Source organism: Gorilla gorilla, chromosome 13 (genome assembly GCF_029281585.2).
Source record: "Gorilla gorilla gorilla isolate KB3781 chromosome 13, NHGRI_mGorGor1-v2.1_pri, whole genome shotgun sequence".
NCBI lineage: Eukaryota > Metazoa > Chordata > Mammalia > Primates > Hominidae > Gorilla > Gorilla gorilla.
Window position 1 is genome coordinate 27739094 of NC_073237.2, and position 18789 is coordinate 27757882.

General features: G+C 38.3%; 1 protein-coding gene across 4 annotated transcripts in view; it reads right to left on the bottom strand.

The window, feature by feature from the left end:
• Nucleotides 1-18789, bottom strand: part of UNC13B (unc-13 homolog B) — a 243295-nt gene that overhangs the window by 170648 nt on the left and 53858 nt on the right. For all 4 annotated transcript variants that reach the window (XM_063696260.1, XM_031014608.2, XM_031014607.2 and 1 more), the window contains exons 2-3: nt 6903-6932; nt 3767-3866 (exon numbers count right to left, since the gene is read on the bottom strand). In XM_063696260.1, the coding sequence (XP_063552330.1) occupies nt 3767-3866; nt 6903-6932 (130 nt within the window). The remainder of the gene's footprint in view (nt 1-3766; nt 3867-6902; nt 6933-18789) is intronic.

Below are 18789 nucleotides of genomic sequence, written 5' to 3' on the forward strand. Positions count from 1 at the left end.
GACTAACTCAAACATAATCCCAGTCTTAAACTAGAATACGCAAATAGTACTTGTGTTAATGCTAAAAACGTTCTCCAGAAAGCTCTTATTGAAACACAAGGTTACTTGAGGGGTAATCCAAGAAAGATGAGAAAAGACCAATTCCAGCAGAGAAAGCAGAAAGGCATTCTCAGGAAAACAACAACTATTTATCACAAGTAGAAGCTTCAAGTTTGTACTTTAGAGAAAGCTTGGGTTCCCTGTTGTGCTATAAAATAAATGTTCTCAGGTTCACAAGTTTGAGGTATAGAATGACAGCCACAGAATTCACGTCAGGTGTTGAAAATGAATAAAGCAAAGAAAATTTGTCCCTTTTATATAAATATAATACGGCATAGAATGTACTGAGTTAATTTATTCATTTAATTAGCATTTCCTGAGCACTTACAAGACATATGACTTGGTGCTTTGGAGAAGAAACATAATATAGGACTCAGTTTTTGTGTCCAAAAACTTCTAAGCTATCTGGAGAGCTGTTCAGAGCCACAAACTAGATGAATAAGCCTAGCCACTAAGTTACAATGTTCACAGTGGAGAAACTAAGCTTTTTGTCACATAATTTAATTCAGCCTAATTAACCAATTAGTCTTGGAAAATATATGTGACATCCTCAAATCCATTGGACTTATCCATCATTTGAATATGGAATCGAAAAATTGCTTGGGCCAGGTGCAATGGCCCATGCCTGTAATCCCAGTATGTTGGGAGGCTGAGGTGGGAAGATCACTTGAGCCCAGGAGTTTGAGACCAGCCTGGACAACATGGCAAAACCTAGTGTCTCCCAGAAAAATTTTTTTTAATTAGCTAGACATGGTGGCATGCATCTGTAGTCCCAGTTACTCAGGAGGCTGAGGCAGGAAAATCATTTGAGCCCAGGAGATCAAGGCTGCAGTGAGCCAAGATGGTGCCACTGCACTCCAGCCTGGGCAACAGAGTGAGACCCTGTCCCACAAAATAAAGAAAAAAAGAAAAATTGCTTGGGGATACATATATAATATTCCCAAATCAACTCCCAAATAGCATCTCAAGCCAACAAACAGAAGAAATAGCCAGAGGTCTTCAACAGCTTGACTGAACAGGTAAAGAAGAAAATCTGCTCTTCGGAGAGCTGCTCTTCTGTTAATTCAATCAACAATATACATAAACACGTGTATAGCAGACTCTGGGCTACACAAATGCACACAAATAGTGAAGATGCCCACCTTACCCTTAAGAAATGAACAATCTAATCCTAAAAACAAGATATGAAAATATTAAAAACAAATAATATAAGAAATACCAAAACAAATATTAGTTTTGCCACATAATACATCATGGAGAAGGAAAAAGGAGAACGGGAGATAGGAAACCAGCACTGGAGATTCCGGTGACAAAAGGACAGGGTAGTAGACTAAGTTCTGCAAGGAGTGAACCAAAAAAAATAAGTAAATAAATAAAATAGGACAGGATAGGAGGAATAAGGAATAGGAAGAGCAGAAAAGTAGAGAAAGTAGCTAATAAAACCCACGTGTAAAAGAAGAGAGGGCAAAATTCACACAGCATCTCAACATGGGAGACAGGAAGAAAATTCACACATATCACAGCAGGGTCAAAAGGGGAAGTGCTATGGGAAATTGGAAAATAAACACATAAGAATAATGCTAGCTATGCTGATGAGAGGCTGCAGAAGATCACTGTGCCTCACATTATGGGAAGAGTTATAACTGGAAATTATGGTTATAGCCAACTGGAAGTGCTAGGTTTATAAACCATAGCCAGGACTATGGCTAACATACTGGTATGGAAAGAGACTTGCATAAACCATTTGTAGCTGACTCTGTACACTGCATGTGTAAAGAAGGAAACAGGTACTCTCAGTCTCATATCACTGTCACTGAGAGAGGGAATAAATGAGGCTTATATAATCTAGAGAGAGAAGCAACCAGTGAGAAAGAAACATGACACCATTGGCCTCCTTCTCTTTGAAGCCCAGTTCTCCCTCAGCTTCCAAGACACCATTATCTCCTGGCTCTCCTAGCCCTCTGTTCAATCCTTTTTAGTTCCCTCTCTCCCCTCATTAAATGCTGCCACTCTCCAGCTTCTACCCCAGTCCCTTTTCTCACCATACACATTCTCTCCCTAAGCTTTCTCATCTTCACCTATGGCTTCAACTGACCAAAATATTTCTCCAAAACAGACTTCTTCCCTGAGTGCCGGGTTTAGGTTTCTAACTATCTTCTGTACCTCTCATCCTTCCTATCTGTCCTATAAGAATCTCAAATATAAGATTGTCCATAACTGATATTAATCCCTATCCTACTGAATGGCATACCACCCAACCCATCTTCCAAGAAAATCTTTTGGTTCTACTTCCTGAATACCTTCTATTCATCCTTTTCTATGTCTTCTGCTATTGTCCTAGCCCAAAACCTTATAATGTTTGCCTTAAACTATCACAATAATGGTCCTTTAGGAAGCAATATAAGCTGGGTGCAGTGGCTCAAACCTGTAATCCCACAGCTTTGGGAGGCCAAGGCGGGAAGATTGCTTGAGCCCAGGAGTTTGAGATCAGCCTGGGCAACATAGTGAAACCCCATCTTTACAAAAAATAAAAACATTAGCCAAGGTGTGATGGTACATGCTTGTAGTTTCCATTACTCAGGAGGCTAAGGCAAGAAGATCGCTCAAGCCCAGGAGTTAGAGGCTGCAGTAAACTATGATCATACCACCACACTCTAGGATGGGTGAGAGAGGGAGATCCTGCCTCAGAAAAAAAAAGAAAAGAAAAAAAATGCAATATACTAAGAGCCCAGAGGATTGGAAATGTCTCCCCTTAAAAATAATAACCATCCCTATGTCCCTCTGAGCTGCACTATAAAACATGCAAATAGATTTCAGTTCAGTTTCAAATTTCACAGCAAATTTCAGTACGTTTTCTCATTCAGCCCCTTCATGCCCACCTCCAACTCCCAGAAAAAACAAGCATAATCTTCTGAGAAAGGAAGACCTTTACAGATAAGGAAACTAGTGCCCTATGAAGCTAAATGTTTTGCCCAGTCCTTCAATATATTCTACACTTTTCTCCCCTTTTGTAGAACAGGAACAAAAAAATCCTGAAACTAAAGGGACCAAAGAAAGAAATAACAAGTTTTCAAAGCCAAAGTTTAATTAAAATCATAATATACTAAACTTTGTCATACACGAGAAATTCTACTAATATTTATTCATTTTAATTAATTGAATATAGGACATTTTACTCCATAAAGCAAAAGGATTATAGGCACAGAAATCTTCAGCCTCTAAAACAGATGACTGAGGTACACATGAAGATACAGTCTCTCACATGCAAGGCCACATTCCTTCAAAGAGCCTTCTGAGAATCAAAGAAAGATGAAGTTATGTTTAATGTCATGCTAAGTCTGCTGTACTCTATTCTAATTCTGACCACTGAGAAAATCTGCCTATGTAGTTTTTCACCAACACAAATCAATTGGGAGTTTACCTGCATTATCATTCATCTCTAAGAACAAATTACGAATCCATGAGAAAACAAAACTGCAGTTGTGCTTCATGTACCATGAACCTCACTTATTTCTATAACTCCACAGTTTTCAAAACAGTATTTAACAGTGCCAGTACATTTTATAAATCTCAAAAATACACAAAATCTTCTAATTGTTTCATCCAATGCAATTCCCTTAAAAAGATTATAAAATATGTAGGCACACTGCTGCTGCAAAATACTTACAACATGAAATCCTGTTCCCAGGAAGGCTGATCACCACGAACTGCTACAGTTGTGCTCTTCACATTCTGTACTTTCAGGGTCACATATGTGTTAAATTTATCTTTGAAAAAATACAAAATGGAGACATAATACTTAGTGCTCAGATTGTTACCCATCTCACAAAGCCCTTGGAATTAAGCAATATAGAAATTAAAGTATTACATGTGCAGGAAAAAATTAAGCTATATTGTACAATATAGCCTCATTCAAGACATAGCAGAGTTGCCGAAATTATAAAACTACGTACTATCTTCAAGAGCATAATCTAAAATACTATTTTTTTAATTTTAAGAAATTTTATATATGACCCAACAGATATGCATACACACACACTCAAACTGAAACAGATTCATGAATGCCAAGATATGATACACTGATATTTCCTGTTCTAATTTATTTAATCTGTAATGTTAATCCTAACCTACTATGTTAATTATATAGCCCACTTGCCATCTGGGGGGAAAAATCCAAATCTAATTGACCTACTAGGAAAGATAAGGTATGTAAATTTAATAAAATGTAGAAAGAGATACATACCAGAAGGAAAAAAGAAAAAGTGATAAAGAACTGCAGAGCTGTTAACAGGGACAAAAATTAAGGAAAAATCTTCACAAAGAAAATAGATTTCAAGCTCGATCTACTCAGTTTGGCCTAAAGCACAAGTTACATAAAAAGAAATCTTTTTTTTGAGACAGAGTCTTGCTGTGTCACCCAGACCAGGGTGCAGTGGCATGATCTTGGCTCACTGCAACCTCCACCTACCAGGTTCAAGCAATTCTCATGCCTCAGCTACCCAAGTAGCTGGGATTATAGGTGTGCGCCACCATGCCCAGCTAACTTTTGTATTTTTAGTAGAGATGGGGTTTCACCACGTTGGCCAGGCAGTCTCAAATGCCTGACCTCAAGTGATCTACCCATCTTGGCCTCCAAAAGTGCTGGGATTACAAGCATGAGCCACCAGGCCCAGCCAAAAAAAGAAATATTATCACAGAGTTGAGAAAAGGAAATTCTCTAACCTGAGAGTTGAGTACTAAACAAGTTGATTACTAAACAAAGGTGGTGGCCTGAAACTTCAAACTCAGGCATCTCACCTAATTCTTACTACAGCACATTTGGCACTCGCCTCACTACATCCACATCAGCCATGATCAGGGGCACTGAATTGAGGGTTTGCTTTTCTATGTAAGAAATTAATCCTAATGTTATACAATGAAAAAATAGCAAACTATCACTTTGACTCATCAAATTGGCAAACATTGCTTAACATGATTACCTAATGTTACAGAAGATATGAGAAAATGGAACCCGTCATACACTTTCAGCTGAAGGTAAGTCTTTCTTTTAAATATCATTTAAAATGGTGTGGTTTTATACTTATCAACAGGGAAAATTTATAATTATATTAAAGAAATATGAGGATAAAAGCCCATACAAGGGGAATCTCCATCCATATCCAGTAGTAGTAGTGCAGTAGGCCACTGAGCTATGTTTTATATCACATTATTTTGTACTCCACCCCAACATCCAATCACACATAGCTGACCAGACCAAGAGTAAATAACCCAAGAGCAGCCAATCCATGAGCTGGCCAAAAGCTGAAACAAACCTGATTCCCTCTCAAAAGATTTTAAATAGGGTAAAAGGATAAATATTGACAATTGGTGGTTGGTGCTGAAGCTAAAAGGAAGGGGTATAAATTCCACTGAGGCAGCTATTATGGGTGCAAGATGGGTAAGCATAGAAAACCAGCTGGGAGAGAAATAACAGAGCAGATTCTCAGAAAAAAAGAGCCAGCAGAGACAGAAAGATAATAACCTTTAAAACAAGAAACTGCTCAGAAACTGCTTTCATTACTGTTGCACCCAAGGTCCAGTTTTTCAGGTTTTCCTGGGTTCTCAAGCATATTCATATATTTCCAGTAACCCTCCAGCTCCCCTCCCTCCTTCCCCAGCAGTAACCAGAGGAAGTCTTCCTAATGTGACAATCAAAATTGAGGAAATGCATATTAAAATAAGGAAATACCATTTTTAATCTTCAGATGGACAAACATTTTAAAGTTTCATATCGAATGTTGATAAGGACTTGGGAAAATAAATGTTCATAAACTTTTGGTCTCGGTATATATAGTAAAAACTTGCAAGAGAACAATTTGGCAGGAGTTACCAAATTTTTAAAAATATATATATACTTTTGACCCAGCAATTCTACTTCTGAATCTAGTACATAGACACATTTGCAAAAGCAAGCAATGAGAAGTGCACAAGAACATTTATTATTTGTAACAGCAAAAACTTGGGATCCTAAATATTAATCAAGTATTAATCAATCAGGGACCTATTAATCAGGGTACAAATCTACAACAAAATTCTGTACAGCACCTTAAAAGAACGAACCAGACACACACATACACACACACACACACACACACACACACATACACTTTCATGATGTGTTGCTGGGGGGAAAAGCAGGTTGCATAAGATATGTTTCACATGGTCTATTTGAATATTTTAAATTTTAAGAAATTTTATATATGACCCAATAGATACATATACACACACTCTCAAGCTGAAACAGGTTCATGAACTGCAAGACATGATACACTGATATTTCAATATTTATCCACTACACACTGGGGCCTGTCATGGGGTGGGGGACGGGGGGAGGGATAGCATTAGGAGAAATACCTAATGTAAATGACGAGTTAATGGGTGCAGCAAACCAACATGGCACATGTATACCTATGTAACAAACCTGCACGTTGTGCACATGTACCCTAGAACTTAAAGTAAAAAAAAAAATTGTTTCTGCTAATTGTCAATATTTATCCTTTTACACTATTTCAGACTTTTTTCTGAGAAAAAGTTGGAAAAGGTATATCAAAACCTCTAAATATATAGCTATTATTGAGAAGTAGAATTGGGTTAGCCAAGAGGTAAGAAAACTAATTTTTCACTAGATTAATGATTTCATGAATTAATTTAGTGAAGTAATGAATCAAATTACTGAATTTGATCAATGAATTAATAATTTTTTTAATTGCTTTGAAATAACAGCAAATACAAGAGGAAAAGACATAATAGAAAGCTGGCCTTACCTGGTGAACCCTGGAATTTGGCCCTTTTAACTGCAAGAGAAAAAAGAGGATACCATGAAGAATGTTTCCAAGTTCATTTTACTTAAGCAACATTTATTAGGCACTACATACCAATGTTAGAATTAGACTTAGATTGTTAAATCGAAACCTGGAGAAAAAAAGCTGAGACTTCTGATCAAAACTTGAAAGGCAAAGAGTCAGACGAGCCCTTAAAAGTCAATCTGATCTCATATCCAATGCAGAAATCTCTGTTTCAGGCTCCTGACAACAAGGTGGAGAGATCTAAGTTACTCCTGTGGCAGGCAGCCAGTTTCATGTGAGATATCTTCTGAAAGTTTAAGTTACAAATGTTCCTTATTTAAAACCTAGCATAGAAATCCCCTCTATTCTGTTCACACCAAAAGAAGAGCATAACAGGCCAGATCTAGATAATAACCTTTAAAACAAGAATGAGAAATAACTTCTTTCTGAAAATAAGCAGATAGTAAGAGGAGCTCCTGTCAATGTAATCACAAAGCGCTGTTTCCAAAGGCAGTAGAGAACTACACAGGAAAGAATCCCACACTGGAGTGCACATGCCAACTCCTGGGAAAGGTCAAAGACCATACATGCAGGAAAACTGCTAAATCTCAGAAAGCACCAAGTAGCTATCAAAGAAGATTAGAGCTACGTGCCACAGGAGAAAAAAAAGGTGAAGAAAACCCTAAAACACAAAACCTGGAAAGGATGCTTAAGAGTATACGTCTGCCATTCTCCTTATCCTGCGTTACTACTGAAAGCTTCACCTTAACTAACATCCAAGTCCTGCTTAATACTTCTAAGAGATGGGTCATTCTGTACCTTTCACACATCCTCTCCATTTTCAGACAGGATTTTACTAAAATCTAATTCTTTTTATTGAAACAAAGTCTGTCTCTCACTGGAGACTACCTTTTGTAGTCCCATTTCAGTTCAAATCCTCTTCCCAACTGGTGTTCTTTTTCATAAATGTGTAGAAAGTACATACAGATCTCTCTGAATAGCCTGGCTAAAGCTACCTTAAAAAGATTAAGCTCTGCAATTACTAATTGGTCAATAAGCATAAATTTGCCATTATGCTAGTCAACGATATAGTGATAATAATGGTTCTGTGATGTGACACTCTATTGAGTGTCACTTGATTGCATGTGAAGGATGCAAAGTATTGTTCCTGGCTGTGTCTGTAAGGGTGTTGCCAAAGGAGATTAATGTTTCAGTCAGTGGACTGGGAGAGACAGACCCACCCTCAACCTGGGTGGGTACCATTTAATTAGCTGACAGCACAACTAGGATAAAAGCAGGCAGAGGAATGTGGAAGGAGAAGACAGACCTGAGTCTTCTGGCCTCCATCTTTCTCCCATGCTGGATGATTCCTGCCCTTGAACATCCAAGTTCTTCAGCTTTTGGACTCTTGGTCTTACACCTGTGCTTTGCCAGGGGCTCTCGGGCCTTTGAGCACAGACTGAAGGCTGCACTGTCGGCTTCCCTACTTCTGAAGTTTTGGGACTCGGACTGGCTTCCCGGCTCCGCAGTTTGCAGATGGCCTAGTGTGGGACTTCACCTTGTGATGATATGAGTCAATTCTCCTAATAAACTCTCATATATAGATATGTGTGTGTGTGCATATATGTATATGTGCACGCACACACACACATACACACACACACACACACACACACACACACACACACACACACACACACACACACACACACCCCCCCCTATCAGTTCTGTCCCTTTAGAGAACCTTGACTAATACAGGTTCTTTCTGGGGGCAGGGGGAACCTTGCAATCTACCAAGGCAGTGGAATTTCAAGCTTGAGCATACATTAGAATCACCTGAGGGCTGTTAAAGCACAGAATGCTGGGCCACATCACCTTAGTTTCTAGACTCAGTGCAGTGCAGCAGGGCCTGTGAAACTGTATTTCTAACAAGTTCCCATGTGATGTTACTGGCATTTACTGGCTAAAGAACAGGGATGCTGGTAAACATTCTACAGTACGCAGGACAGTTCTCCAGAGCAAAACCTAGCCTATCCTGCCACCAGTGCCACCCATCACTGCATGCCTCCTGGAGGTCTAGGGACTAGCTTATCAAGCCTGCTCCCACCACTAAAAGCCACACACGCTGCTGAGTGGTGCAAGGACTGGCGCACCACTGCTACCACCACTGTCAACTCCTCACACGTCACCCGGGGGATCCAAGGACCCACCCACTTGGTCGGCCACTGGCACTGCCAGCACCCAAGCATACCACCTGGAGTCCCAAGGGAGCCCAAAGACTGGCATTCCTAGAATGCCACTGCTACTACTGATTCCAGGGGACCAGCCCATCTGGCATATCAGTCCCCAGCAAAGTCTTGTCACAGCCTCCACCAACAATTATAGCCTACACCACTGCGAAGCCAAGAAACTAGTCTGAGTAAAGGTGAAGAAATCATACGGAGACTACACTACTGCACCCACCCAGAATCAAAGCCAAAACACCTTTCCCCAGCAACAATATAGATACATCTACAGAAAAAAAGTCTTTCCCTAAAAAAGCCACTCCATAACATTAAAAGAAGGAATTGTTATAACACATACACAAATATCAATATAAGAAGAAAAGAAACATTCAGCCAGGCATGGTGGCTCACACCTGTAATCCCAGCACTTTGGGAGGCCAAGGTGGGTGGATCACTTAAGGAATTCGAGACCAGCTTGGCCAACATGGGAAACCCCATCTCTACTAAAAATACAAAAATTAGCTGGGTGTAGTGGCACATGCCTGTCATCCTAGCTACTCGGGGGGCTGGGGTGGGAGACTCGCTTGAGCCTGGGAGGCAGAGGTTGAAGTGAGCTGAGATAGCACCACCGCACTCCAGCCTGGGTGACAGAGTGAGACCCTGTCTCAAAATAACAACAACAACAACAAACAAGAACACAATAAACATGGGTTCTTCTTGTGTTTTTCCAGTTCTCAGAGGAAAGGCTTTCAACTTGTCCCCACTCAGTAGGATGTAAGCTATGGGTTTGTCACATATGACCTCTACTGTGTTGAGGTATGTTCCTTTAATGTGTAATTTTTTGAGAGTTTTTTTTTTATGATGAAGGGATGTTGAATTTTATCAAACGCCTTTTCTATGTCTATTGAGATGATCTTAAGTTTTTGTTCTTCATTCTGTTGATGTGATGTATCACATTTATTGATTTGCATATGTGGAACCATCATTGCATACCTGGGATAAATCCCCCTTGATCATGGTATATTATCTTTTCGATATATTACTTGATTTGGTTTGCTAGTATTTTGTTGATGATTTTTGCATCTGTGTTTATCAGGAGTATTTGCCTGTAGTTTTATTTTTTTGTTCTGCCATTGTCTGGCTTAGTAGACAATGCCCCACTTTCACAACTCTCATTCAACTTAGTACTGGGAGTCCTAGCCAGAGCAATCAGGCAAGAGAAAGAAATCCAAGGCAACCACACTGGAAAAGAGGAAGCCAAATTGTCCCTCTTTGCACATGACATGATCTTATATATAGAAAAACCTAAAGACTCCACTGTTTGTTTTTAACTCTTAGATCTGATCAATATATTCAGTAAAGTTGCATAATACAAAATCAACTACAAAAATCAGTAATAATAAACTAGTTGAAAAACAAATTAAAAAAGTAATCACATTTACGATTGCTACAAAAAATATTCAATACCTGGGAATAAATTTAACCAAGGGTGAAAGACCTCTACAACAAAAATGACAAAACACTGATGAGAGAAATTGAAGAGAACACAAACAAATGGAAAAACGTACTATGCAAATAGGCTCTAAGAATATTGTTAAAATGACTGTATTATCCAAAGCAATCTACAGATTAAATGCAATCCCTATCAAAATACCAATGCTATTCTTCAGAGAAATAGAAACAACAATCCTAAAATTCATATAAACCACAAAAGACCCTGGATAGTCAAAGCAATGCTGAGCAAAATGGACAAAGCTGGAGGTATCATGCTATCTGACTTCAAAATACACCATAAAGCTATAGTAACCAAAGCAGGTTACTACTGGTATAAAAACTGAGACACAAGCCAATGGAATAGAATAGAGAACCCAGAAATAAATCCATGTATTTACAGCCAATTGATTTTTCAACAAACGTACCAGAAAAACACAGAGGAAAGAATAATATCTTCAATAAATGGTGTTGGGAAAACTGAATATCCATATTACGGAAGAATGAAACTGGGCATCTATCACAAAAATCAACTCAAAATGAATTCAAGAGTTAAATATAAGACCCAAAACTTTAAAACTACTAGAAGAAAACACTTCAGGACATTAGTCTAGTCAAAGATTTTATGGCTAAGACTTCAAATGCATAGAAATAAATAAAAATAGACAAATGGGACCCTATAAAACTAAAAAGCCTTTGCACAGCAAAAGTAACAATCAATAAAGAGACAAACTACAGAATGGGAGACAATATTTGCAAACTATTCATCCAACAAGGGACTAATATCCAGAATATATAAGGAACTCAAATCAAGAGCAAAAAAAAAAAATCCCATTAAAAAGTGGACAAAGGATCTGAATAGACATTTCTCAAAAGAATGGCCAACATGTAGATGAAAAAAATGCTCAAGAGTACTAATCATCAGGAAAATTAAAATCAAAACCACAGTGAGCTATCATCTCACCCCAGTTAGAATGGCTATCACCAAAACCACAAAATATAACAGATGCTGGCCTGGATGGAGAGAAAAGAGAACTCATATACACTGTGGACAGGAACATGAATTAGTACAGCCCTTATGGAAAACAGTATGGGGGTTTCCCAAAAAACTAAAAACAGAACTACCACATGATCCAGCAATCCCATTACTGGGTATTTATCCAAAGGAAAGGATGTCAGTATGTCAAAGGGATATTAGCATCTCCATGTTTACTGCAGCACTATTCATGATAGCCAAGATATAGAATCAACCTAAGTGTCAATCAACAAATAAATGAAGAAAATGTGGTATATATATACAATGGAATACTATTCAGCCATAAAAAGAATGAAACCCTGTCATTTGCAGCAACATGGATGGAACTGGATAGCATCATGTTAAGTGAAATAAGCTAGGCACAGAAAGACAAATTTTGCATGTTCTCACTCATGTGAGAGCTAAAATAAAGGAGATCTCCTGGAGGCAGAGAGTAGAATGATGGCTACCAGATGCTGGGAAGGGGGAGAAGGGTGGTGAAGAGAGGTTGGTTAATGCATACATACAGTTATATTGAAGGAATACGTTGTAGTGTGTGATCACAGACTGGGGTGATTATAGTTATCAATAATTTGCATATTTCAAAATAGCTAGAAGAAAAGATTTGAAATGTTCCCAACACAAAGAAGTGATAAATATTTTAGGTGATGGATATCCTAAATACCCTGGGTTGATCATTACACATTGTATGCATGTACAGAAATATCACATGTACCTCATAAATATGTACAGTTATTATGTATCCAAAAAATGGCCTTCCCATCTGGCCCCCAAAAGATGGTATACAAGCATGAACCATCTTATCTTTCTCTGAATATTTATATCTTGCTTGACTCCCATGCGCACATGTGCATGTAATAATAAAATTTATATGTATTTTTTCCTGTTTAAAAAATGCTATCTACAACAGCATCCCCCCAAAATATTAAATTCTTAGAATAGATTTAACATTAGAATAGATTTAACAAAAGAAATGTAAGGCCTGTAAGTTAAAAACTATAAACACTGAGGAGAGAAATCAAAGAAGTAACTAAATGAAAAGATATACCATGGTCAATGTTTGGAAGACTCACTATTGTTAAAATGACAATTTTCCCCATATTAATCTACATATTCAAGACAAACCCAATCAAAATTCTAGCAGGCATTTTTTTTTAGATACTGACAAGCTGGTTTTAAAATTTATATGAAAACGCAAAGGACCAGAAGAGCCAAAAAACATTTTGGGGGAAAAAGGGTGTTGGAGTAATTATACTACCTGATCTCAAGTTATATTATAAAGATACAGGAATCAAGACAGTGTGGTATTGGCATAAAAAGACATAATGATCAATGGAAAAAAATAGAAAGTTCAGAAACAGACCCACACACATATGGGTCAACTGATTTTCAACAAAATTGCCAAGGCAATTCAATTGAGGGAAAAGATAATCTTTTTAACAATGGTACTGAAAAATTCGATATTCATATGCAAGTGCATATACATATTTGCTTATTTTATCCTTACTGTACACAATATGCAAAACTTGAAATGAGTCAGGAATAGAACTAAATGTGAGAGATAAAACTATGAAATATCTGGAAGAAAACATAGGAGAAAATCTTAGTGACCCTGGGTTAGATTTCTTAAATTGTATGCAAAATGCATGAAGTTTAAAAGAAAAAAAAATGTACAAACTAGTGCTATGATTTGAATGTGCTATGATCTGAATACCCCATGACAATCAAACCAAAAATGGACAAATAGGATCACATCAAGTTAAATATCTTCAGCACAGCAAAGAAAACAATCAACAAAGTGAAGAGACAACCGACAGAATGAGAAAAAGTAATTTGCAAACTATTCTTCTGACAAATGATTAATAACCAGAATGTATAAGGAGCTCAAACAAGTCAATAGGAAAAAGTCTAATAATCCAATTTAAAAACAGGCAAAAGACCTGAATAGATATTTCTCAAAACAAGACGGACAGGCCGGGCATGGTGGCTCACGCCTATAATCCCAGCACTATGAGAGGCCAAGGAAGGTGGATTGCTTGAGCTCAGTAATTCCAGACCAGCCTGGGCAACATGGTGAAAACTCGTCTTTACCAAAAATACACAAAATCAGCTGGGTATAGTGGCATGCACCTGTGGTCCCAGCTACTCAGGAAGCTGAGGTGGGAGGATCACTTGAGATCGGGAGGCAGAGTTTGCAGTGAGCTGAATTTGCTCCACCGCACTCCAGCCTGGGTGACAGAGTGAGATAACGTCTCAAAATAAATAAATAAATAAAAATTTAAAAGACAGACACACAAATGGCAAACAAGTACGTGAAAAGGTGTTAAACATCAATGATCATCAGCGAAATGCAAATCAAAACTACCATGAGGTATCATCTCACCCCAGTTAAAATGGCTTTTATCCAAAAGACAAGCAATAAGAAATGCTGGCAAAGATGTGGAGAAAGGGAACCCTTGTACACTGTTGGTAGGAATATAATTATTAGAGTCACTATAGAGAACAGTTTGGAGGTTTCTCAAAAGACTAAAAATAGAGCTACCATATGATCCTGCAATCCCAATGCTAGGTATATACCCCAAAAAAGGAAATCAGTAAATCTGCACTCCCACATTTATTGAAGCACCATTTCACAATAGCCAAGATTTGGAAGCAACTTAAGTGTTCATCATAACAAAAATGTGCTACATATACACAATGGAGTACTATTCAGCCACAAAAAAGGATGACATCCTGTCACTTGCAACAACATGGATGGAACTGGAGGTCATTGTGTTATGTGAACTATACCAGGCACAGAAAGACAAACTTCACATGTTCTCGCTTATTTGTGGGAGCTAAAAATTAAAACAATTGAACTCATGGAAACAGTAGAACTACCGATAACAGAAGCTACTAGAAAGAATAGTTGGGGGGGAAGTGGGGATGATTAATGGGTATAAAAATGTAGTTAGAATAAATAAGATCTAGTATGTGATAGCACAACAGGGGGACTACAGTCAATAATAATTTATTGTACCTTTTAAAATAACTAAAAGTATATAATTAGATTGTTAAATAAAGGATAAATGGTTGAGGTGATAGATACCCCATTTACCCTAATGTGATTAAGCACTGTATGCCTTTATCAAAATATCTCATGTACCCTATAAGTATATACATGTATTATATACCCCAAAATTAAAAATTAAAGAATACAAAATAAGGGGAACAAATAAAAATATATATTCATATTTGCTTATACCTGCATAAACAAACTCTGCTAAAGACAAAAGTAGTAATGATGAGTTATTCATACAAAAAGACAAAATTAAGCCCTTACCTCATGCTAACACAATTATGAATTATAAATGGATTAAATATGTAAATGTGACACTAAAGCTTTAAAACGTTCAGGAAAAAATAAGAGAATATCTGCATGATAGACAAATAGACATATACACACATTTTAGAATAATAATAACCCTAAAAGGAGGGAATGCACACCAACTTTGAGAGTGACTACAGCTTGGGAGAGAGAGATTGAGACAGTAAAGAAAATTTCAACTTTATCCGCTGTACACTATTTTTTTAATCTTGATTAATGTAACAAATCATTAACATTTGTTAAATTAAGGTGGCAACTACATGTGTATGCAATATATTATTCTCTGTTCTTTTTTAGAAGTTTGAAAATTTAAAGAAAACAATGTCTTTACTTTTTTTTTTTTTTTTTTTTTGGACACAGGGTCTTGCTCTGTCACCCAGGCTGGAGTGCAGTGGTACAATCATGGCTCACTGCAGCCTTGACCTCCAGGGTTCAAGCAATCCTCCTGCCTTAGCCTCCCAAGTAGCTAGGACCACAGGTGTGTGCCACCACACCTGGCTAATTTACTACTTCTTAATATTCAAATACCCACTGTTGGAAAACAGTTTCTATCTATACCTCACTGTTTAATACACTGGTTTTCTATAAATGTAGCAAGGTACTGAAACTGGTGTGCTATCTGCCAGCCATGAGTCAAGTGGCTTCTCCTAACAGTGAAAGCAGGGAACAACCAGGGCAAAGACTCTGCACTCAAAGGACCAAAGAAGGGACCCCCAGCTGGTACCACCAGCCACTCCACTGCCAATGAGGTTTCTCCCCAATGTTGAGTGTATGGAAATCTAACGCCATCGGCCTAACACACACTAAATATATTTGTTCTATAGAATTTTTTAAATTTAACCATGAAGAAAAATCTAAACTCTCCTCCAGATGTTGATTCTCACCCAGTTCCTTAACACTATGAAAAATAAACAAGAACACTGGCCGGGCACAGTGGCTCACGCCTGTAATCCCAGCACTTTGGGAGGCCGAGGCAGGCAGATCACCTGAGGTTGGGAGTTCGAGGCCAGCCTGACCAACATGGAGAAACCCCATCTCTACTAAAAATACAAAATTAGCCAGGCGTGGTGGCACATGCCTGTAATCCCAGCTACTCAGGAGGCTGAGGCAGGAGAATCACTTGAACCCGGGAAGCAGAGGCTGCAGTGAGCCAAGATTGCACCATTGCACTCCAGCCTGGGCAACAAGAGTGAAATTCCATCTCAAAAAAAAAAAAAGAAAAGAAAAAGAAAAACACGAACATTAACTCTGCACATTTCTAAATTAACTACTTAACCAGACGCGGTGGCTCACGGCTATAATCCCAATACTTTTCAAGGTCAAGGTGGGAGAACTCCTTCAGGCCAGGAGCCTGAGATGAGCCTGGGAAACACAGTGAGGCTCTGTCTCTACAAAAAATTAATTAATTAATTAATTAAAAATAATAATAATAAATAAAAACGGAGCCTGGGAGGCAGAGGTTGCCGTGAGCCTTGATCATGCCACTGCACTCTAGTCTAGGTGACAGAGCCAGACCCTGTCTCAAAATTAATAAATAAATGTATTGAGCTGTATGAATCAGATCAGCTTGGACACCCACACGTCCTTTTTCATCAGTGACCTTCTAACAGATCTAGACTCACACCAAATAAGAGTCTTGAAGAGTAAAATTAATACTCATAATAATATAATAATAGTAGCTGCCTGTCAACTACAATCCTATGTTGCTTCTTGCCGTCCCATGAAGTATATTTTTCATTGATAAGTTTTCTAGTGTGTGGACATGTTATTGTTTTTGTTACTCTTTTCCCTTGGCTCTTAGGATTAGAAATCATCAGTTTCAGAGAAAACCTGGTGAGAGAAAGAGCCTATCTCACAATATATAATAGAAAGTAAAAATGCCAGATACTCATTGCCTAGACTCCCTTACAGATTATAATTTTTTCTCTTTCCACACCTAAAATCTTTTTTTTTTGAGGGTCTTGCTGTGTCATCCAGGCTGAAGTGCAGTGGTGCAAACACAGCTCACTGCAGCCTCCACCTCCAGGGCTCAGGCTCCTGAGTAGCTAAGACTAGGTACCTGCCACCATGCCTGGCTAATTTTTTTATTTTTTATAGAGACAAGGTCTCATTATATTGCTCAGGCTGGTCTCAAACTTTCAAGCTCAAGTGGTCCTCCCTCCTCAGCCTCCGAAAGTGCTGGAATTATAGGTGTAAGCCACCGCATCCAGCCTTAATTATTTTCTGATCTTATTGCATAGGCTAGGACTGCCTGTAAACTATTGAATGTAAGAAATGATAGTAGGCGCCGGGCACAGTGGCTCACGCCTGTAATCCCAGCACTTTGGGAGGCCGAGGCGGGCGGATCACGAGGTCAGGAGATCGAGACCATCCTGGCTAACACAGTGAAACCCCGTCTCTACTAAAAATACAAAAAAATTAGCCGGACGTGGCGGCACGCCCCTGTAGTCCCAGCTACTCGGGAGGCTGAGGCAGGAGAATGGCGTGAACCCAGGAGGCGGAGCTTGCAGTGAGCTGAGATCACGCCACTGCACTCCAGCCTGGGTGACAGAGTGAGACTCTGTCTCAAAAAAAAAAAAAACAAAAAAAAAAACAAACAAGAAACGATAGTAGGCATCCTTGTATTGTTCCTGACTTTAAAGAAAATACTTTTAATAAATCAATTTTGAGTGTGATGTTTGCTATAGGTTTCTTTAAAGCTTATTTTGAAATAATCAGAGGGAGTTGCAAAAATAGTAGAGAGGTCCTATGTACCCTTCACCTAGTTCCCAACAATAGTTAAACCTTACATAACTATAGTACAATATCAAAAAGAAAAAACCTGATGTGTGTGCGTAGTTCTGTGCTATTTATCACATACGTAGACCCATGTTACTATTGCCACAATCAAGATATAAAACTTTTCCATCACCACGAAGATCTCCCTCTTGCTACCACTTTATTGTCATATCTACACCCTCCCTCATCATCCCAAACCATTGGAACCATTAATCTGTTCTCCATCTCCATCATTTTGTCATTTGCAGAATGTTATACACAGAGAATCATACAGAATATGACCTTATGAGATTTTTTTTTCCACTCAGCATAACGCCAAGTTGTTGAATGTATCACTCACATAGTTGGATTATGTTTTTATATCCAATCTGCCAACTGTCTTTAAATTTGTGTGTTTAGACTATTTACATTTAATGTAATTATTAAAATGTTAGGGCTTAAGTCTGACATTTTATTGTCTATTTTCCGTTTTCTTTTTCCTGCCTTCCTGTGGATTAAATATTTTTCAAATTTCTACCCCTTTTATCTGTCATTAACAGGGGTTAACAGGAGTTAGCAAAGGGGAGGAGCCATGGTCTTTCCATGGCATGTGGCTAGAGTAGTGTGGTTATTGTCCAAAAGTTTCTGTCTTGCTACGTTTCCTCTTTCACCATCTTTTAAAGAGAAAAGGCTGTTTTTGGCTTTCTTGGGGTGTATGTTCCCATTGCCATTTCTGACTAAGTTGCCAGTTGATCCAACACTTACATTATATGAGGCAAACAAACAATCAAGCAAGTCCAGGGAACTCACTGCTATGTCATTCCATGGGTCGTGAAACCCCTAGCTGGTCTGTCGTCTTCTCTTTACCTTTCAAACTCTTCCTATGTTTGTTTTACATACAGTGTCCAGGGTTTTGAGCTATACTTAGCAGGAGCAATACAGAACAATCCATCCTGGTCCAGAAAAGAAAGGTCCCTTTTGAATTTACCA